At 43.8% G+C, this 22,363-nt stretch overlaps 1 protein-coding gene across 1 annotated transcript; it reads right to left on the minus strand.

Moving 5' to 3' along the window:
• Positions 1-431: 431 nt before the first annotated feature.
• On the minus strand, positions 432-14,190 carry LOC310902628 (annexin A8-like). The gene is made up of 13 exons (XM_083844472.1): positions 14,054-14,190; positions 13,891-13,937; positions 10,194-10,284; positions 9,844-9,938; positions 8,521-8,634; positions 7,594-7,684; positions 6,900-6,979; positions 6,226-6,285; positions 5,599-5,692; positions 3,691-3,786; positions 3,403-3,461; positions 2,564-2,686; positions 432-1,384 (listed from the first exon to the last, which is right to left on the minus strand). Exons 2-13 carry the CDS (start codon positions 13,909-13,911, stop codon positions 1,328-1,330), a joined length of 981 nt encoding a protein of 326 aa, XP_083700598.1. The 5' UTR covers positions 13,912-13,937; positions 14,054-14,190; the 3' UTR covers positions 432-1,327.
• Positions 14,191-22,363: the final 8,173 nt, after the last annotated feature.

Below are 22,363 nucleotides of genomic sequence, written 5' to 3' on the forward strand. Positions count from 1 at the left end.
TAAAACTATCAGGAAGTTCAGAAATATGCAATGAAGGCAATTTTCTCTCTCACTGGTGTCTGTAAAAACAACCAAAAATCTAGTTATTCACCAGTAGCAACCAGGACATTTATGACTCAACTTGGGTGAATATTTTCCCAGGAAGAATAAGAAAAAAACCAAACCCACAGTTTTTCTGTTTAGAACATTTGCATAAGAAGCTTCTGATTTTGGGGGGGAGGAAGAGACTTAGCAGAAAGAGCATGTAATCTGCAACCCAGGCCACTGAAAAGTACAGTTGAAAATATATTTTAGTGACAACTTTTGTATTTTACTTAAAGTTATTTTTAGAAGTCATTTTTGTTTTGACAAGACATCCTTTCTATTTACTGAAAATGGTTCCCTCCCCGCAACGAGAAAGATACGCATCATCTCCATTTAAAAGAAAAACATTTATGTCCCCAGAAATCTCTTTATTAATCATAACAAGATTTTCCTCATCTCCATGTCTTTATTGGTCAGCTCCAGTCAGGTATCAGGGTATCATCATACCAGGCACTGTCAAGAGTTCATAAAAGAAATCTGTCCCTGTGCCAGAATTGCTTGTTCAGGCAGAATGTGGAAAGTGGATAAAAGAGACGAGACCAAGTGTAGTGAGTCTGATACAAAGTCTTGATTCTGCTGTGCCTCAGGATGTTTGGGTGGTATTTGAGGAACATACCCAGGAGCTTACAATTTGTATCTCACCTAAAGGTTGCTTAAACCTCAGTTTCTGTGTTAAAAGAGTCTGTTCAGTTCTTGACAGGTGAAGGAGCCCAGGGCTCATGAACTGGAGGAAGCCCAGAGGACCTGGCAATGGCGTGCCACCACAGCAGGACATTCCCCTGACTGGAGGGCATCTAGCTGTGCAGCTCACCCACATCCCCCAGAGACTGAGCGAAGAGCCCCTCCTTCATGCTCAGTCTAGAAATACACTTTTTAGTCCAGGTGAGAAACTGGGATATTGCTGGAAACAAGCACTTAAAGGATAAGAGATTTCTGCCCTTCAAAATGCATTGGAAAAGAAGAGAAATTACACAGAATGAAATGGAAGCAAAAACCAAACACAAATGGAAGTGTTTCTAAAACCATTATGGAAGTAAACAGTTTTTAATGTGTACTAAGCATCCATGTTTCCCAGGGAGCTTTGGAAATCTTTACTAATTTGATCTCTCCCTACCCCAATCCCCCTCCCACCCCCTCAACCCTCCTTGAATCAATGGAAGGATTTTCTGTGTGCGCGTTTTCAGGCACTTATTCTCTTAATTTGCTTTCTGTATCCATTTCAGCATCTTCCTCCTAGATTTTGTCACTCACTGCCACAGAGATTTAGCAAGGCTGTCTTGTAATCACCACTGGTGTCATCCTGATGGGGGAAAATTAAAAAAAAAAAAAAAAAAGAAAGAAAAAAAGTTGAGTATAGAAGTCCCTCTTTATAAACTGGCTGCTGCCTTTGTCAGTGGATGGGATATACCCCCACAAGAAAAACACTTTGGAAAGATCAAGCCAGATTTCAGCAGGGTTACTGCCAGCTGAAACCATCAAAAGTGAACAGAGAAATGAAGCCCATCGCTGCCACCTGAAACAACATTTATCAAGTCCAATTCTTTTCTTTGGGATCCCAATGAGTAATTGATTGGGGCTCCATCCTACAGAGTGGCATAGAAAGTCAGCACAAACAAGAGAAATCAGTACTGTTGTGTTCAGATTTTACATCCCTGGTATTTGTGTAGTGTTCCCTCCCTTACAGGAAGGGAATGGGCAGTTAGCCCTGACAAAGGATGTTTTTAAGAAAGCCACAAATATGGTCATTTTGGTCTACAGAAATACTACAGAGAATATCTTGAGATAGAAATTTTACTCCCTTTGAATATTTTGTGATGACAGGTATAAAGGCATTTCCACTTCTCGGAGGAATGAATAGTCCATACAGACCCTCGAAGACTGATCATTAATCAACATGACAGACACTGACAGTGTCAATTAGAAGAAAGGGCCCTCATTACAGAATGAGACGTCCCATGGGGATTGATAAGCATAGGACTTTTGTGCCATTTGCACTAGGGGAAAGGGATACCCCAGAGACCTTATACAGCAAATTATAAAACCCATCTTTTCAGCCCTAATAGAAAACGTGGCTTTTTGCTAGGGGAGGGTCCTTTGTCCAGTGCTGAGACTCAAGCACCAAGAAATGCAGTATGCTTTGATAAGGTTGAGTTTATAAACTTATCTCACCACAGCATAGACCAGGCCTTCATTTGGGGTAAGTCAATTTAAAATAAAGAAATAAAATCACAACTACTTTGACTTACATGGCACTAGTTTTTGGTAGTTAAGGACAGCAGAAAGGAGAAAATGGCGCAGTGTGGGAAAGGTGTAACAGGGAGGATTAAACGCATCTTGATTCATTTAGGAGATCATGAAGGACACATGAAAAGCCTAGAGCAGTCTCTCATCAGGTTTGGCTTTGCCCACATCATGTTTTTCTGGGCAGGTTAGGAACACACATGACGACTAAGAGCCATTATATCAAGATGCTGCTTACCACAATCATGCTGGAGAGAGACTGTCCTGCAATCCGCTTGAATTCAGCCTTGATAAGATTTAAGTCAACTTCACTTCGAGAAACAATCACCCTTATGAGGGTCCCATCGCGGGTGCCAGCCCCCTGAAATAACAGATACATCAGTCTGCAGTGTTAGTGGGCATTCAAGGGATAAGCTGTTGCGAACTGGTCTGGGACTGGGTGAATTAGCTTTCAGACATCACTCAGCACACATTCTGCAGCAGGTCTGCTTCTCCTTGTGAAGATGCCACATCCTCACCTCCAGGGGCCACTGTCCATTCCACAAGCCTTCTGTCTAAGTGTGCCATGAGCCTTTGCACATGTCAAATGCAAAAGCAAACATTACAGGATTGAAAGAGGGCACTGAATACACACTGCCCTTCTGCAGCAGCACCCATACAACACCTGCCTTCAACCAGTATTGTTTAAGAACTCACAGGAAAATAAAGTTCACTTCAATAACAAAAATCTTTGGGGGAATAAGAAAATAAACAGTCATCTCAGCTTTCCACCAAGTTGGGAGAGCTGACATTTTTACATATAATTTAAAAATTATAGGGACACAATCTGCAGTTGTCTTACATATCACCATTTGGAACTTTTTTTTTTGACTGTTTTATTCAGAAAATTGCTTCCTAAAAAGAAAATATCATGGCCCAGTCCATTAAGTTAACATTATGGGCAAAATCCCACTATGACGAACTTCCTCAAAAAGCTTCTTCCAGAAGTTGGCAGAAGCCAGATTGCAGTAAAGCCCAGTATGAAGAATAAGAAGAAGAATAATAAGAAGAAGAAGTAGGTTGCAATAAATGCCTTACCTTTAAAGCATGGTATAGCCTCTCTGCAAAGTAGCAATGTATGTTCCTTGTGCATTTCACTAGGCATATAAAAAAGACTCAGTAAGAATCAATGATAATTGCAGTCCAGGGCAGCAGGTTCAACAGATTCAGCTTTTCCATTCATTCAGTCTGCACCTAGGACATGAACTAAGTATCCTTTACTTCCTACCAGAGAGTTTTATAAAGTAGATCCATCCCATAGTAGTCAATTGCTGCAGAAGGAAAGACGACAAACTCAGGAAAAAGAAAGGGAAATGGGACACTTACCAATAGCCAGCATAGCATCCTCTAGTGAGCCACTAGTCTCACTCTTGATGCTGTCTTCTATGCTTTTACCAGCAAGTTTCTGGTATTCTTCAAACACTGTATGAAACACAAAGCACTTTGAATTTTCACCAAACAGCTGCTCAGGCATTTTGTGCCCAATATTCACAGGTATTGCTTGTGTAGTGATATGAAAATGAATATCCCACTAAAGCAATGACCATATTTGAACCAACTTCAGTAAGCTTTAGTCAAGCCCAGAAATCGGCTAAAAATAATAGCTTCACAAAAACCTATGCCCAAGAAAGAAGTATCTGTATGTATACAGAGTGACTAATTGAACAGAAGAGGCTTAATTCCCTGCCTTCATTTGTAAGAGCAAGTTCAGTCAACCTCACATTCATTTGGAAATCTGTTTCTTCATCACTGCATTTAACCACTCGAATCAGGCTACAGAAGGATAAGTACAACTATCATTTGGTCTTGTACTTGTTGCTGTCACTAGCTTCAGGAGCCAAAATAGAATCAAATTAAGTCTAGAACTATGCTCCTCATGGCCCTTGGACATTTAAATGATGACAGCAGCTTGGGAAAACTTATTTCAACCACAATTTATAAAGCAACTCAGAAAAAAAATAGTAAACAGGTGCAGATTCCAAGTTATATAAACTCCCACATAAACAAAATATCAGTAACAGAGTTGTTGTTCCCTTTTGTTCTCTAGGTACAGATTCTGGTTCCAAAGTACAGACCCCTGTTTTGATTCCTAGCTTTTAAACTAACAAAGAAGAAAACCTGCTATGTAATGCAATGAATATCATACTGAAGTTTGCACAGCATTTAGGATCGTATCCCTAAACATTAACACTCAGATATTTTGGTGAAAGGCAATACTACAGAACAGAGAAATTGATACAAACCTTCCCAACTCAGACCTACTCTCCATATTAAAAAATAAATAAATAGTTGCAACAAATACACATACATTTTAAAAAATAAACTATTATAGTCTGCCTTAGTACAGAGGAAATCAAATTCGTTTCCTTGATAATTTAGTAGGTCCCAAAGATTAGTTACATCCAGACCAACTGTTGCAACTCAGTTCTTAAAGGCAGACACAGCCAAAGACTAGAGGCCACTTTTTGTTTGGTTTGGTTTGTTTCTAAGTGCTGTTGGCAGATTAAGTTTAAAAACACAAGGGGGAGCTGGCCTCCAGGGCCTTGAAAATTGTCTCCAAAGACTTCAGCTTGAAGAAGTTCAGGCATACTTAGGTCATCAACAGCTAAATTTATCAATTGAGTTCCAGTAAATTCACATGCTACTTGATGTGCTTAGATCAGGGCCAACTTAACAAAATCTGTTAGTTAGAGCTTTGGACTGCCTCAAAAGTCTTGCGATTACAAGGCCAGGTCTCTGCTGCTTTGGGCCTTGGGGAGCTGAGGGCTCCTTAGCTGGAGTTTGTTCATCATCTCCCATCCCAGGCAGCCTCCAACGGTCTCAGAAGAACTTCTAGGCCAAAACTGGAAAAGGCTCTCTGTGGTTGCCCAGCACTGGCTTTGTCAGTGATTTTTTCCCAAAGAAACCCGTGTCCAAGGAGTCGTGAGTCTGTCTACTGCACGTTTCTACCTAGTTAGGCAGGGACTCTCTCCCCCTAGGCTTATAAAAATAGCTACACCATCTAGTCATCACTGCTGTATCAGGACTCCTATATAAACAACCTGATTTTCAGTTGCATTAAGTCTTCATAAGCTTCAAAGCTGCTGACAGCTTTTGGGCATGGATTGAGCAAGGATTAGTAGGCAGGTGTTCATTTCTGACCACCTGAGCTTTGACATCTGTATCCCTGCCTCTTCTTTTTTGGCTAGGATGATTTCTCATTTCAGATGCTTAGGAACGTGGACTGCTTCATACCTTTCATCAAGTGTGTGGCACTCCTCGTGCACAGGATGGTGATGAACTGTATCTCATCGGTGCCCCGTATCTTCTCCCCAGCAGCATAGAGAGTCTGAAATTTAACACACTATTTTTAGATTTTCTGTGCATGCAGCTGGTAAAGGAATAGGCATTTGGCTTGAGGTACTGCTTGGGCAACAGGTCTCAAAGTAACCTAAAGTACTGTATGAACTAGACTCTGCTAGAATAGTTGACTGTGTAGACCCTTGATTGCGTCTTCTAGTGAAATCAGGGCAGTCACTATCTTCACCCTTTCTATCCCTCCTAAAACAGCTGGAGCAGCCAGCACTGCTATTGAGGTTTCTTCCCTATTCTTCAGTGTCCCTCTCCACAATGTCTATATATTTCCATACGTCAAAAGCAGTGGAGCCTGAGCCCACTTCTCATCCTTCCTGTTTGGAACAGCAAGGCTCGGCAGTGCAGGCAAAACTGAAGAACTCCAAGTTGCTTCTGCTTCAAGAAGGCCCCTCCCAAAACTGTTACGGCTCCAACCCCATGCTGACCAGGACTCTGTTGCCCAAGGACCCTGAAATTCAAGATAGGTAGGATGCAAGCATATTACCGATCACAGGCATTTGAGAGTACCTCTGCATCCTGGAGAGCCAACGCGGTATCCACATAGAGGGTGGCATTGTCCCTCTCACCCTATGAGGAGAAAAAGACAGACACCATTTGCTCTCATTAATTATTTTCCACACAAGGATCACAGAGTACATTCTAGACAAAGAACAATTCTCCTCCTCAGCTATTTCTGTAGAGTACTCAGTCAGTAATATTTCAGACAACACAAGATCTAACTCCTTGACTGAAGTCAGTAATATGAAGTAGAGCCAAGAAGTTGTTAAGTTATTCTGCTTCTTGGCAAGAAAATTGAGAAAATTCAATAGGATAAATAAATCCAAACATGCTCTCAGCATTGAGGTGGCAGACTCTGGAATAGTGTTGAATCATTGTTGAGGAGATTTTTTATTTTTATTTTTTAAAGACCCCTATACAGTGTAGTGACTTTATGCATATGTAAAAGTGAGATGTTTCTCTGCAGCAGAGCTGACTGTTTGCGGCTCTCTTACTGCTGCTAAGGGAGGGTTTTCCTGCCTCGGTCACGTTGAAGCTGAAAACAGAGATCCAGTTCAAGTGATGTGTTTGTCCTGTAGTTTGTGATGATCGTGACTGCATTGTCCCTTCTATCGCACATCTTCTCCAAAAAGGAATAGAAAAATGAAGATCTTTGGATCCTCTTTTCTCTTCTCTAACATTACCTGAAGAAGGCAAACTAGAATCTGTTCAAAATAGCCACTTGTTTCCGATTTTATGTCTTCTTCCAGATCAGAACCGTATTCTACACAAGAGAAAGAGAAGAACGATGGAAGTATTTACTTGGGTGTTACGATCAGGATATCACCAGTCACCTAAGGACATACACAAGTCAAGAAGGTCACTAGTGAAAAATGGCAGGCTGAGATCAGCATACACCCTCAGTGATACCCAGACAGGCACTCCCATCTGACTGAGTGTACCACTAGCTCCATTGGCAAAGGCATAAACCCACGGCTAATGTTAGAGATGTAGTTTGAGGGACCGAAGAGCTGTGAAATAGTTACAAACATAATTGATAGATTCCCATTTACAGCACATTTAAGGGAGAGAAATAGCCAAGCGTACAGCTGTAGCTTTATTTGCCTTCTGACAATGGTTGAGCTTGGCACCACGGACTAAATTTGTGATTTGCTGACCTTTTCCTCTGACTGGAAGAAAGCTAGAGAGGGATTTTCAAATTCACTCAGCACAGCCACGTTCTGTTTGCCAGGCTGAAGGCAGAGTTAGGCTGCACCTTCTTGCTTCTACAATCCCCTTTTCCTGCTGACAGTGCTAGCTGGTAACACCATTCCCGCTGTGCAGTCAGGCAGCGGCACGTTGCTCTGACCACACAAACCAGAGCCCCAGGCACTTTACCTTCTTTGTACGCCTTGATTATCTCTCTGATCTGTGCCTTTGTTCGTGATGCCAGGATCTCTATGATAACACCTTCACTTGTTCCCACACCCTTTGATGGAAAACACAGTGGAAAAAAAGGTAGAGAAAGATATCCAGTCATGCAGTGAAATTTACTGCTGGAGAAGTATGGTTAAATGAGGAGTCTGATGGCAGCAAAGGGTCAGGCTGCATGCTGAGCTGTGAGAAACTGTCAAGATGAAAGCTGGAGACACAAAGCACATTTGTTTTGTGTGGATTCATTTACTGAGATGCCCAATTTGTAAAGGTTTCTTGTATATAACCCTGCACTTCTGCAACGCATTTTTGGATCTGAATCTTTGGTGCAAAATATCGGAGGGATGTGGGGACACTAATGCTTGTCTAGTCAGTCCTTTGTACCATTAAAAAAATACTATATCAACAGGTAGGATCCCAGCCGACCCCAGCTTGGCCCTTGCACCAACACTCATTCATTTCTTTGATTTCTTAAAGGTTTCACTGCTCAGGTGGGGTGTCAGGGCAGCAACTTTGGCCCAAGGTCATTGAGCTCCATTCACGATAGGCACTACATAAAGCATTGAAGAGTTTCTAGAGCTACACGTTAGAAACTCATCTGCGGATGCTCATCTGTTGCCAAAGCCAAGTTTAGATCCACTGTTACCTTCCCCAGGCTTTGAAACACATATGTACAGAAACACATATACATATTCCATATAAATATTACAGCAGCATTCCCCCCCAACATTCACTGATAGCACAACTAAATATTTCTCAAAGGCTAGTGTTAATAACAAACTTAATAATCACCCACTAGCCCAGTTACTATCACTTTTCATTAATAGGCAAAGTTACAGGAAATGAACATTGGACCTATGCTACTAAAATAGCAGCATGCACTTTACTTACCTTCATGGCATCATACAGCTCCTTTGCATCATACTTGAACGGGGGGTACATGAGAGCCACAATGAGCCTCTCGAAGTTGCCGCTCAGTTCAGACTTCAGGCTTTCAATCAGATCCTGTTGAACATCACCATGCTTACCACATAAAAAGCCTCAAAGGTTCTCTTTCCTGCCCAGTGCAGTTTCCATCCCCATGGCCTACAGCCGTGAAGCTGAGTGACATCATTGTGTTGACAGTTCATTAGAAAAGGTCCTGGGGGCTGGAAAAGGCACCTAACTCCAAAATGGATTTTGTCTAGGTCCTTCCACTTCCTTTGTTCCCCAGTATCAAGCTTCCCCCAGGTAATAATTCTGCAGCAGAGCAGGGAAGATAAACATCTTCCTCCAATCTGTTTTAGACAGGGAGCAGAACCAGGAGCTGAAGGCCTTGAACTAAGTGAAGGATATAGCCAATACCCAAAGCCTACACATGGCACACACACACAGGACGTCTGCAGAATCAGGCATGCAGTCTGTTTAAAGACAGGCTTCAAACCTTCCTCTCATTATCGTATAGATCTTTTAGGGTATGCCTCACCCTGTTTCAGTGGGTATATGGAATGAAACCGTTCTGTTCATTGTCCCATACACATTAGTTTCCCTTTCTTAGGCCCTTTCAAGGCAGTCCCTTTTCCATCAGGGTTTGTTGGAGATTCCTATTTCTATATTGACCCAAGAGCCTATATTGCTGTTTGCCAGTAACTTTCCTTCCCCCACACTTTTAGATGCAACTCTCACACATCTGGCTACACTGTTGGGCTGGTGGAAGAGTTTGCAGCACAAGTTTTTCTAATGAGAGTAAGGTTTTATCAAAGACAGAAAGATAGCCACATAAAAACATGGTTGTCAACAATTGCAGTTTGTTTTCGTTTTTAGAATTTCCAAGTAAATGTAATGAAATAAGTATTTAAATTGAATTTTATCACTTAAAAGAGCCCCAAACAAGCCTGACAGTTTACTCAAAAGGCTACTTAGAAAGTATAACTTTTTGTTATAGCTTCAAAAACAATAAGAAGTTACACTTTAAGTCAAAAGGGATTTTTTTAAAAAATATTTCTGGTCAAAATACCTTTTAGAAAGAAAATTACAATCACTAGGCGAAAACCAGTTTATCCCACCACAAATTAATTTCACATATTCACCCCAGGCCTTATTATCAAATATTAACCTGTTTGCAAAAGACTTGCATATTGTTTACACCATGCTTGCAGGATGAACTGTACACCCATTTACTACATCCCACATGCAGTGAAACAGTGACTGAATATGGCTTTGTTTTGGAAGAACCTTTCCAAACTGTCCTTTGAAGGATTTGGCAATCTGTTGACGCTGCATGTTGCTCCTCTTAGTTAGGACATCAATTATAGCTTGTTCATCAGTCCCTATGGAGAGCAACAATAAGCCATAAACACAGTGCACAGAATAATAATAATCCCAATTCAAGTAATCAGACAACCTCCCCTAGTTTATTGCCTTCATGATGTAGAAATTCAATTATGTCTTGCAGAAATGTTGATTTTGAATTATCCACATAAAAAAACCATCATCTCTAGCTGCAATTTTCTTCAGGAATGGCTTTTAACTGAGCAACTATAAATGCAACATAGAGTTTACACGTATGGATACAGTTAACTCACCAAGCCCCTTCATGGCCTTGTACAGGGTTTGAGCATCAGGTGCAGGGTCAAAGTTTAAAGCACCTGTCACAGACACGCCCTCTGCTTCGCTCTGAAAAATAAGAAAAATACAACACTTCATTACTGTATTTTGTTAGCTCAAGAAAAGGTAGTTTGGAACATAAAATATTATCATCCATATTATTACACATGTGGAAGACAGAAAAGCGGAGGGGTTGGTTCAAGTCATTCTGCAGAGCAAATCTCAGAACAGAACACAAGTTTCTTCCCTCCAATTGCCTGTACCAGCCCCTGGCTCCTGGCAGAAAAATGAGGTCAAGCACTGCTGCAAAAGTCATTAGGTGCAGGTGGTCTGGCAGAAAAAGCTGAGTAGCCCGGACGTTCCTATTCAAGCCTTTCTACAATGCTTACGAGCACGTATGCTATCATATCATACTGCTATTAAGTGCCACATTTTCCAGCACTTCGGTACAGGGTGGTTTTATACATAGCCTTTTCAGTTTCATGGAATACATATCTTCTCACAAACCATTTTTCTAGTTAGCAGCTTTATTCTGCTGCTGCTTCACTCAAGTGCAACTGGTTTCACATAAGGAAGCACCTCCTTGGGAAGGATTTGGGCCAAGAGGCTACTTTGAAGGAACAGATCCATCTGGAGAAGTGCAGTTACAATGTTCTCCTCCCCAGAGCTGAGAGCCAACTACATAGCAATCCTCCAGTCAGACCCGTAAGGCACAGCCAGCACCAGAGTAACAGGGCAGAAAGACACACTGGGACTTACTCCAGTCACCATAAGGTAGTGAGGCCATCAACCAGAACCCAGGCTTAAGAGCTTCTGTTTAACCAAAGCTGTTAGGCAAGGGAATTGGCTTGAATACACTGACATCTCCAACAATAATGTCCTATCAACAGGGAAGTCTGTGAACGGTTAGTCATAAAGAGTCATCACCACTTTATTCCAATAACTGCAGTTTCCTCTTGCTTAGCAGCGGAGAGATTTAAGCTTCCCCAGGAAACTGCTGTATTCTCATAAATGGACTTGTAGGGATATGATTAATATTGAACTAATGATATCAGCATGACTTGGTGGATTTTTTCTAAGGGGGGTGGCCTCACAGTCAGGTAAAAAGCACCTTCAATCCAGAGCTTACAGACCAGAAGTAATCACTAATGCTGTCCTGTATGACTTGCATAATATAGACCTCCAAGTGCCACCCAGCAGCCTCCTGCTCTGGTGCAAATTCCTTTTGCTCCTATTTCCTTTGTGACAGAGGGATCTTCCCCCTCTTCTCATTGCGTCCTTTCAGGTAATTCATGTCCTCCCCAGAGAAAAATCCTCCCCAGAGCTAACCTTCAAGAAATCTTTGCCACGTAGAAAGGCTTGTGGAAGTTCCCTTCAGGACCTGCATTGCTGGCATTTTTTATTTTTAAATAAGAGTCTGGAAGATTAATGACATGCTCCTGAGCACGCAGCCAAGAAACACTAGGCCTAGCCCAGCACCACAGCTGAGGCATAGCCACGCCGTGCTGCTCAGATACTCAGGCTGGCTCAGGGCAAGCTCATTCAGGTGTTCTTGTCCAGTGCTCTACTGGTAGACATAGCTGGCAGGTGTTTTCATGCCAGCCAAGCTCTGGGAACAGTATCAAGCAACCAAAAAATGATGAGCTTAGATAGAAGCAGTATGTTCAGCAGACTGCAAGATCTGGAAGAACTCTTTTTTTCTGAAGTTTGCTTTGCACCCAGCACAGCAACAGAATCCTGTGCCACCGCACCCTGCCCCAGGTAGGGAGGGCAGCTGAGGAAAGGACTGCGTCAATGGGAAACTTGTCATTAGATGCAGCTTCAATTACGTCCCAGTGATTACTGAGCAGCAAGTTTAAGGCTGTGGTGAAGCTGTCACTGCAGAGCCACCCCCAAAGGCTTGCCATCAGCCTGGAACAGGAGGCCTGGCCAGGCTGTTGGCAGGATCAGAGCAAGTGCTCCTTTTCTGCTCCCCTGTGAAGTCAGCCAGTACCAGCAAAACTTCCCCGGAAAGCAGGATACACTCATCTGTCTGATTTTGCTCTGAAATAGACGGACAGTCCTCTCTAGCTGCACTCAAAGGCTCATGTGAAATAAATGCTCTGGATCCATGCCTGGTGACTCAGGGTAAGAGGCAGTGCAAAGCTCAGCTTTCATTTGGAGGCAGCGGTAACAAATCAAACAATGGCCCTTTTTGGTATTAATTCCAAGAAACACAGCCCATCCTCGTTCAAGTAGCTTACTCATGACTCACTCATAGGCTTGATTCTCTGTGTTCCAGCACAGGTACAATCACAGTCAGTTTCCAGAGAAACACTATTCAGTTTGGTCTTGTTTTCCAGATGAATTGATGCTATAATTACCTAACTGAAACTACTCAAACCATCCATGCAAATCTCCTGGTAAGATGAATAACTAGTGCAAAAGCAATGTAATCTGTGTACCCTGTGGCTGATGATGTGAAGAGCGTTTTACCTATAAATGAAGGATAGGGGGATTAAAAAAAAATCAAAATATATATCCTATCAAAATATTTTCTAACCTAAGGAGTAGTTTATCAAAAACCTGAAATGTGGGTGACAGGTGGGGTTATTGCTTTTCAGTGGAAAGTTTCTGAAAGAGTTTCACATTTTTCATAGTTTGCATATGAGTTGTATTTTTATGGAGGATTTTGAAAAACAATTTATTTTTAACTACTCCTCCATTGCCTGCTTGTCTTCATACCTCCACCCCTACAACACCAACAGATAAAAGTCCTCTAGAGCTTTCAATGACTTTCCTCCTTTTCTCACTAAGTTTCCAAATGATTTCCAGCTTGGAGGGTGGGGGCAACAGATCAACATAAAGGGAAAAATTACAGTGAGAGCTGCTTCAAGCTTTGGGAAAAAAACAAACATTTTACTATACTAACTTCCAAAACGGTGGTGACTGGGCAGGTAAAGACTTTTCCACCAGTACTCCAACACATGCCATTCTCCAGCAGCTCTCTTCTAGGCCTTGGCTTGTAGATATCTAGAGATAAAGTCCCTGGGGAAATCTAGCCTTCCACAGAAGCTAATGTGAGAGCTGCCACTGAGCTGTATGTGGAGGCTGCTTCAGGGCACCCCACAACTCCCAAAGCCACAAGAGCTTAAAAGAGAACAAACAGCATTTCTGGCTCCTAGCAGACAGGCAGGGCATCCAAGTCCACATCGTTGCAGCAATATTCAAAACCCACCAAAGAAAGACTCTGTGGCTTGACAAACCATACCTCCCTCCATGACCACAGCCTGCCAGCATGCTGGGGACAGGCCAGTGCCCTGAACCTACTGCCAGAGGTGAAGGAAGGGACAAGGAGACTGCAGCTTTCATACATAATGCAGACCTCTGCTGTGCAGCTTTGCTGATCCCCAGTACCATATCCCCATGTACACGTAATCATCCCTCTGCACCACCCAGCTGAAGGGCCAGGGAGAGTCTGGTCTTCTTAAAGCCAGCATGCATGTCAACACCTCCTTTAATCAAGGTTTTGGAAGCGCTGAAAACCTTTTATAGTCAGAAAACCAGTAAACAGATTTGGCTGATTTTTAAAGGGAAACATTTAATTCCCACACAGTGCCTGATAGAGCTTACAAGTTAACTTACTGTAGTGCGAAAGAAGTGAAGGCGTTTCACTTCACTATTTCCTCTACTTACCCAAGCCTTCCACCATGCCATCTCAGTGTTGGTAGTGATACCTGGGCCTGTTAATGAAGAAAACCACATGCATCACACCTCACAGTAAGGGAATCTGAGATTTGAAGAGGGTGGGGGGGGAAGAGGAATAATTTTCTTTTTTTTTTTTTTTCAATAGACTTACCACAAGAAAATTAGAATAACTGTGTTCCTCTGGATGCTTATTCCCTCTGGAAGCTGCAGAATGTAACTGGACTCTGTGCTGAGAACTGGCAGGTATAACCCATCCTTATCTACAAATTCCATGGGGCAACGCCCGCAGACACTGCTCAACCTGTTTTGCACATATGATCTCACAGGGAGAGATCAAGTTGCTTAACAAACCAGGCTTCCCCTGTGAGGAGCCCTATATTCAACCTCAGTTGACTAATGCTCATTGTAATTTTTCCACTGCTTCTCCCCCACACCCTAACCCACTAACATTTTAGCCTCTGGCACTGACACAATGTGCAAATTAAAGCCAGGTAATTTCTTGGCATTAAACTCCACAGAGACCCAGTGAGTTCTGCTACAATGAAATAAACCACTCTCACGTTATTAAGGACTCCTTCTATTTCTACCAATCTGGATGACACCAAAACAGGACTCTCAAAACTTAACAAACACTCACCTACATCCCTTTCTTCATAAAAGCCTATAAAAAAAAAACACTAAGTCAACAGCCAAACATGTCCTACCTCTCATAGCAAAGCTCAGTACAGCAGCAGACTGTACACTGACTTGGGAAGTCTCTCCCTGTCACGTAACCCAGACTCACACAGCATGAGCAAGAAGCATCTCAAGGCCAACACAGAACCAGCGCGTTTCAGGCTAACTGCTCTCAGCAATGTCAGTTCCAGCAAGGTTACCGTAGGGCTTGCTATTACATGTTAAGGCTTGGTGAAATGTGAATATTTTTTCCTTTTTGTGTTCACAGTCAGAGCCAAAAGGCTCTTAATACTTAAATTCGGAGAAGTGTTTCTGTGAAACCAGCTGAAATATCTTATGGCTGTAGCAATATTTTCCTGTCTAGACTTTTGTCAGAACCCATCATGCCCGTGTTATTTATTTGTTTTTAGATGGAAAGCTGCCCTGATGGAAACATTCCCATCAGCTATATCTTAACCCTTGCTATAGAGGAACTTTGTCCCCTCTCACATTTACAAGCCCACACGGGACCCTGGGTAAACACCAAACCATGGGCCTCTCTTACTTCCTTCCCACACGCTGTTATTTCACTTAACCCAGCTGGGTCCCCCTGGCCTGGGAAGCTGCTCTGGTTATTCCCACTGGAACGAGCTCTGCCAGCTCCTCCCGCCTCAAACCCATCCATCACACGGGGAGGGCAAGTCGTGGAGGAGGAGGCACTGTCCTTGGCATAGGAAGTGTGCAACTAGGGTCCACACCAGCTTCGATTCTAGTCAACTTTAAGCAGCAGGGTCATCAACAGTGCACAGCAAGGAGGGTTCATGAGTGGTCCTTTATTCTCCCTCCTTCTCGGGGAAGGGTGGTCAGAGCAGGATGGATTTGCTTTTGCTGGATCCCAAGGCTGTGCCTGGCTGCTTACATATGCCTTTTCCCTGTGTTGGGATTTAATTAGGTCAGCTTGCCATGAAGGTCAGCTTTCTTGAGGACTCCATGGACAAAGAAACCCTTCTAGACAGAAAGTCACAGAGTTGGAGCTAACAGCTGTGGGTCACAGAGGGGAGCAGAAACCCAACCAGACAGAAAATGGGAAAAAGTCCAAGCAGTCATTTTTGCCAGCACAAACTAAAAAGGCTGCAAAGGGACACCAGGGGGGACTTTAACAGGGGAATTAGAATTTAACGTGGCCAGATTTTAAGAAATCAGTATAAATGGGCTACATAAGGTCTAGAGAAACTGAACTCCGAGCAATCCCTCTTTAGGTATGGTGCTACTGCTCTGAATTGATTCCTGCTCTTCATTCACCATGGTTTATTTTGTTAGTAAGAACTGATCACTTTGTCAGCTGTGAGTTGAACTCTATTGCAGCATCATCTCAGCTCCTGGTGGATGCAGCTTCAATGATGCAAAGCTCAGAGCAGTGCTGCACAGTCTTAATGCAGATGAGAGCAGCCAATGCTCTCACGCCATCACAGCAGGAGGTACACTGCAGTCCAACATCCCTTTTGCTCGGGCAGATGTTTGTTTTAAACAGCTCAGTTAACAGACTCATCTTCACTACACATCTTGGTGCTCCCTTACCACACATGCTGTACATGTGAGTGAGCTTGTCTGTGGTTCGCGTACTTTACTGTTATGTACCAGAAACATACATACACACACATCTTTTACAGCAGCAGTATAACCTCACACAGTGCAGTGATTATCCTCAGGATCACACAAAATTTCAGAAAGGGGTAGAAGACAACACACAAGTTCTACAGGTTCTCCCAAGCCTCCCTGTCTCACACACACACACACAAAGTCATTTCTGCATCCCTTGTAAAGTGAACTCCAAATTCACTAAAAATACTGTCAGGAGAACTCTGCCCAGCAACATGTTAAGGTGGTTAAAATTTGATCTTGTAATCCTTCTTGCTTGTCCTGCGGTACCCCTACAAAACATAGTCATCTCTAAGCCATCTGCAAGAGTGTCATCTGAGCGGTGGGTCAGTCATGTTGTGGGTACAGACATCCACAAAGTGTCTCCACAGCGAAGTTCTCTCAAGCCTCAGCCCTGAACACCTCCAAGCTTTCAGCAAGTCCCTGCTTCTGCCAGTGTGTCTGGCCAAGTCAGCTGTTGGCACAGCCATCAGCCACCAAAAGTGGTCAGAAACCGCCAGAAGCAGCAGCACATACACCATAACTAGGTCTGGTTTGTGTGTTTTTAGGCTATTCAATCCAAATCCATTTTCAGCTAGACATAATGAAGAAGCTGCTCTGCACTTAGCTTTTTCTTGACTCTGCACTTGGGACTTTCCAAGCTTGAATCAGGGACACTGGAGCTACCTCAGTGCATACCAAGCCAGTGTAAGGAATGCTATAGAAGAATTCATGAGCAGGATTGGATTTTGCTCAACCTTGTTCAAAACCATAAAAGACTTGAAGTAAAAGAAAAAAAAAGTGCTGATAGCCTTCAAAAGGTTCATTACTTACATTGCTTCAGGGTTTTACCACCCAGTAAACTCTGACTGCTCTGTTTTAGGTTGGACAAAAGCAGCTTAAGGGATGCTCTAATTTAGATGGAGGGTAGCAAAAGACTTCTAGAGTGCAGCCCCTTTCTCCCCTTCCCCATTTGTAAGTTAGTAAAGTCTGGCCCTGTGCCTGGGAAGTTTGAGGCCAGGAGCTGACTGCTTTGGAACACGAGAGCTTATGCAAAACAGGTCCTCAACTGTCCAGCAGTTTTACTTACCCCATGGCTTTTCTCTGCTACTAGAACTTTCTGCAGCAAGACAAGAACAGAACAGCCCATTGGGAATTTCACCCCAAAATTTGTATGTATGTATTTATTTTTTTAAAAGCCAGGAGCTTAATGGTTCTGGAAACAGCAGACCAGGCATTGATACTTGATGCAAATCAATAATCTGACCAATCATAAAATATTTTACTACGTAAATTTGAGGAAATTAGAGCACACCCCTCATACCAAGCAGGAGAAGTATTCTGCTGCAAAGAAAGAAGATAAACAACATTTTCCAAACCAGTTTATAAGTAATACTGCATAGAATCACAGCTCTGATGAGGACTCATTTCAGCAAATTGCAGGGTTTTCTTTCATGTGATACCAAACTCTTAATATCTCTTCCAGAACGGGTCATTACCTCCTTACTTTTTAGTCTTTTAGCTCCAGACCCATTACTGACAATACTTTGCCCCTACCTTCCAGTGACTTACATCAGTCTCTTGCCCCAGCAGCTGCCATGTTTGCAGACGGGGTGACACTCCCTCACTGTGCAAACCTAACCTGTCTCATCCTGCAGCTTTTAAATCAGTGTGCAAACAACTCCACAAACCAAACACTAAGTTCTACTCCTACTACTCCATTCTTTTTTCCCTTCTCTATATTGCTACTTAAATAGATACTATCAGCTGACTACCATCAGGGGTAAGAGCAAATGCCCTTACATCTACTAATCAGCTCACTATCACCTGAAATCAGATCATTACATGGAAGGGCTGTGTAAATTTGCAAGCAGGCCAATCCAAGCAAAAAGTTATTGTCTGTTTATGAAAGAGGTGTGAGCTGGGGTAAACAAGCAGATGGGAAAGGCAGTAGTTTTCAAAAGAAGAGTTATCTGCAATACAAAAATAAAGTCACTAAAGTCTAAAAAAATTATACTCACATACCTGGCAGCTCACTGCTCACCCTGCCCTTTCCTCTTGTGCCTTTGAACCATCTTTCAAAGTGAAAATGATCCCAAAATAGGATTATTTCCATTTGAAAATCACTAGATCAGCTTCATTTTCCAAGTTTCCTTTATTACCGCAAGGAGCTTTGTGCCAAGTACCATAGAGAAAATCCGTGCCTATATGTTTTGGGCGATGTTCAAGCAGCAAGTGTAAAATCTCAGGGCCTGATTGTGTCAGCACCAGGAGGACGAGCCCCGGGGTCAGTGGGGCAGCCAGTGCCACAGGGGACTGTGCACAGAGCTGTGTGCAGGTTAGCAAAGGGTGTGTCGGCTTCACCTTTGCTACACAGGGCCCCTTCGCTACCGGTGGGACAGCCAGGGTTAGGCACAAACACAAACGAGCAGAGCACGTCCCCTTGGCTTGCTCTGGCTCTGCTCTGACTCCAGCTGAGCATTTTTCTGCTCATTCCTTTCTTGTGCTAGTGCTGGAGCCAAGGAATTCTTCCCAGTTGCCCTAACAACCATTCCCCACACAAAACAGGCAACTGCTGCTCTCGTTTAACCCCAAAGGCCAACAAAGAAAGCACCCTCTGAATCAAAATGGGCAAGGGGAGCTCATCTGGGTCTGATGGGGACATGACAGATGCCAGGAGATCAAACGCCAGCAGCGGGTGTGAGGCAGCATTCAGGAAGCATTGGGTGCTTGTATGTGTAATATTTTGTGCACATCCCCAGACACCTCTATGGGGATTACTTTTTGTATAGTCCTTGATGGAACAAGTACGGGTGCCCGTACGCAATTAAAGACAGTCCTGCTGTTTGAATCAGCCCTGCAATGGAGAAGGATGTACACAGAGCTGCCTAAGGGTGACCCCTCGATGCCACCTGTCGTGCCCCTACTGACGTGCTTCACTCTGCAGCAAGGATTGAGCCAGCAGCCCCACATCAGGCTCACCCTAACGCTGATCATGTGGTGCTTTCCCATCAGTAGCAGCTGCATCTGGATGGCTCAAGAGCCACAGAGTTCAAGCACTGCTGAGTGATTGGAGTGATCTATGCTAAAGGAGGTTAAATTTAAAAATGAGAGAACACAGTGTCACTTCTGATTTGTTAGTAAAATTAGAAGTAATACTACATTTTCACATCCTCCTCTACAGCTAGATTTTCCTTCAGCTTTGAAGTAACCGTTTTCCAGCCTGGAGCTGGCAACACTGAGGACAGCATCCTGGAACAGACTCTGTGAGACGCTAGTGGGTCAGCTAGGCTAGTAGCTTGGCTTGCAATTGCTTGGTGGCACAGTCTCTGAACACTGCAATACTGCAGGCAGTACTGTGCCTATGCCATACTATGAAGGGCCCAAAGCCAGTCCACTTCAGACCATGCCCCTGTTGAGTGTACAGAAGCAGAGAGCCTATGAGTAAACAGACTGTTCTACTAGCTCTAATGGAATTATTATAGTTCTAATTAGGGCGCTATAATATCATGATAGAAGAAACAGGCCTAGATTGATACACTAAAAACAAACAAACAAACAAAAAAACTTTTCTATCAGGTGCAGATGTTTCTCTGTGTTCCTCTGTCACCTGTAAAACCAGTGGGATCTCTGCCAGTGATTGGTATGAGTGCTGAGCCAGACTTAACTTTGGTCCCCCTCCCGCTGTGGCAGAATTTTGACGCTGCAGAAGTCAGCATGTCCATGATGCCAGTTACACCGGTGACATTGTGATTGGTATCTAGACCTCTGTTTGTGTGCATTCAGGTGTCTTGGTGGAGACAGCAAAGGCATTTGTGTCTCACAATCTTGACAAAGTAAAACAGAAGCAAGGAGACATAAAGTACCGCTTTTCTTTCCCAGAGAAGTGGTGTTCAGTCTCTACTCAAGTACCTGTGATCTTCATTCACTAGCTAAGCAGACTATTGGGAACCCTTTACATGAACACAAGTAAATGAGGAAGCAAGACTTTGATAAATGGTTCTGCGTGTCTGAATTTGTCATTCAAGGTATAGACAGGTCACTGAGCCAGATCTCACAATATGAGCACATACATCTGCCCTCTCACCCAGATACCAGTTTCTGGGATGCACTGAAGAACACACAACTAGAAATGTGTGTGAGGTGGGGATTGTTTGTTTTCTCGTTTTATTGTGAGCTAACACAAAGGCTGTTGCTTTCTAAGGGAAAACCAACATATTTCACAAATTGTTTTTGTAGTAAGAAGAACTGAAAACAGGGCAAGTAAGTTTATAATGGAAAAGACTTTTGTATCAAAGGCACTAAAAATAGCAGCAGTGCTGCTAAAACAGCCAGCTCTCCTTAAGCTGGGGGCTGTGGTCTAGCTGTGCTAGTTGAAAATCTTCCAAATGTTCTATTGTTTCCTTAGAGAGCTCTGCCAAATATAGGTGGTTCAACCTTAGTGTGGAATGAGACCAGCCCCTCTTTAATACTGAGATAATTAGAGGCCATGGGGATCAAACCAGAGAGGATGTGTTTAGGATCACGGAGAGATCAAGAAATCAAAATAAGTTCTCCCAAGAGCCAGGCTCACAGTGCCGCAGCATCTCAGTTGTGGAATGGTGGGAAGTATCATCTGTGCCTCAACAGACTACCTTGTGCCCCAAACTGTGAGTTATTTTCAGCACTAATTTTTGTCACAAAAGTGATAAATGAGGGCTGGATGTTTCAGACATTGAATCAGCAGCAGCTCACGAACCAGCTCAGTTAGATGCAAGAACAGAAGTAGACTGATGGTCTCTTCTGCCTGAAGGATTTTACTCAGTACACGTTCAGGGTTGATTTGTGTCTCTTTGACAGTGATAGAGCAACCAGGTCACAGCTCACCAGTGAATATGCCTGTATGAAAAGTGCACTGCAGAAAACACAGAGCTGCTGCACTACAAACCTGGCTCTGCATGGAAGTTGCAAAGGGCAGAAGCATGGCTGAGAAAGGAGCAGCACTGAGGAAGGCAAAGGAAAGAGCCAGGAAAGAGGATCTAACCATGGCAAGGGCTCGGGAAGGAGCTGAAGAGGGAGCAGTTGTGGCAGAGGTCTATGAGTGCTGGAGGGAGGAAAGATGGCAGCACCAAGGTCAACCCCAAGTTTTCTTCAGCCTACAGTGGAAACAGCACTGAGCAGTGGCACTACCAGGCTGCAATTACCTAGCTGCAGTCCTGCTATTGAACACCCCAGAAATGCTGAATCATTCCAGGTCCAAGAACTGAACCTCAGTGGAACTCTTAGCCATGAGACCTTTTCTATTGCAGAGATCTACTTTGGTGCAAGATGCATAACAGTAGATGCTGTTAGCTAATAGGCTTAGACAGTCATCTTCAATGCTGGGCACTAGGGAAAGCACCACTTTGCTGCCAAAGCTGTGTGGTGTCTTGAGGATTGCTTTTGTTGGGTCAGCCATGTCTCGTTCTGGTCATAGCCTTTGTGAATCTCAGCAGAGTCTTAGGCAATTCCTATGCAAGCAACAGAAGTCCTGCATTGCATCACAAGTTGACGGTAACCAGGAAACAAATGAAAACTCTTATCCCAGGAGACTTTTACAACTGTCATTTCCAGTTTATGTCGCTGTCAAAAGGCAGCTCTCTCATGCTGTGTGTGTGACCTGACCTACCACAGGGAGCACATACTTCCAGCAGCAGGCTGCCCCCTGCTTGGTGCCCATGCAAACCCCATCCCAGCGCATGGTGTGGGCCTCACGCTCGTGGCGGCTGGAGACAGCTCAAGGCCAACAATGCTGGTCGGTGGTGAGGGCGAAGAGGGCCAGCGGCTGGCAGCAGCGTGGCCATGGGTTTTACAGCCAGGGAGTTGCTGCTCCTTGGCAGGTCAGGCACAGAGAGCACTGTCACCTTGTGGGCGGTACAGGAGCTGGAACTGCAGGTTTAACTGGGGGTTCCAGAGCAAAACCAACTTAAAACACATTATTTTTTTCTTTAAAAGCCATGCTGACTTCCTGCACTGCTCTGGGAGCTCCCGGCAGGCTGCTCCACCGCGGGCCATCGGCTGTCCAGCCCTGCCCTCCAGCGGCAGCCCGGCCGGGGCCTACCGCAGGCAGGCGAGGCGGAGCAGGGGGACCGGCCCCTCGGGGGCAGGAGGAGGCCCTGGGGGGGCTCTCCTTCAGCAGAGGGGCAGGGGA

Source organism: Anser anser (genome assembly GCF_964211835.1).
Source record: "Anser anser genome assembly, chromosome: 7".
NCBI lineage: Eukaryota > Metazoa > Chordata > Aves > Anseriformes > Anatidae > Anser > Anser anser.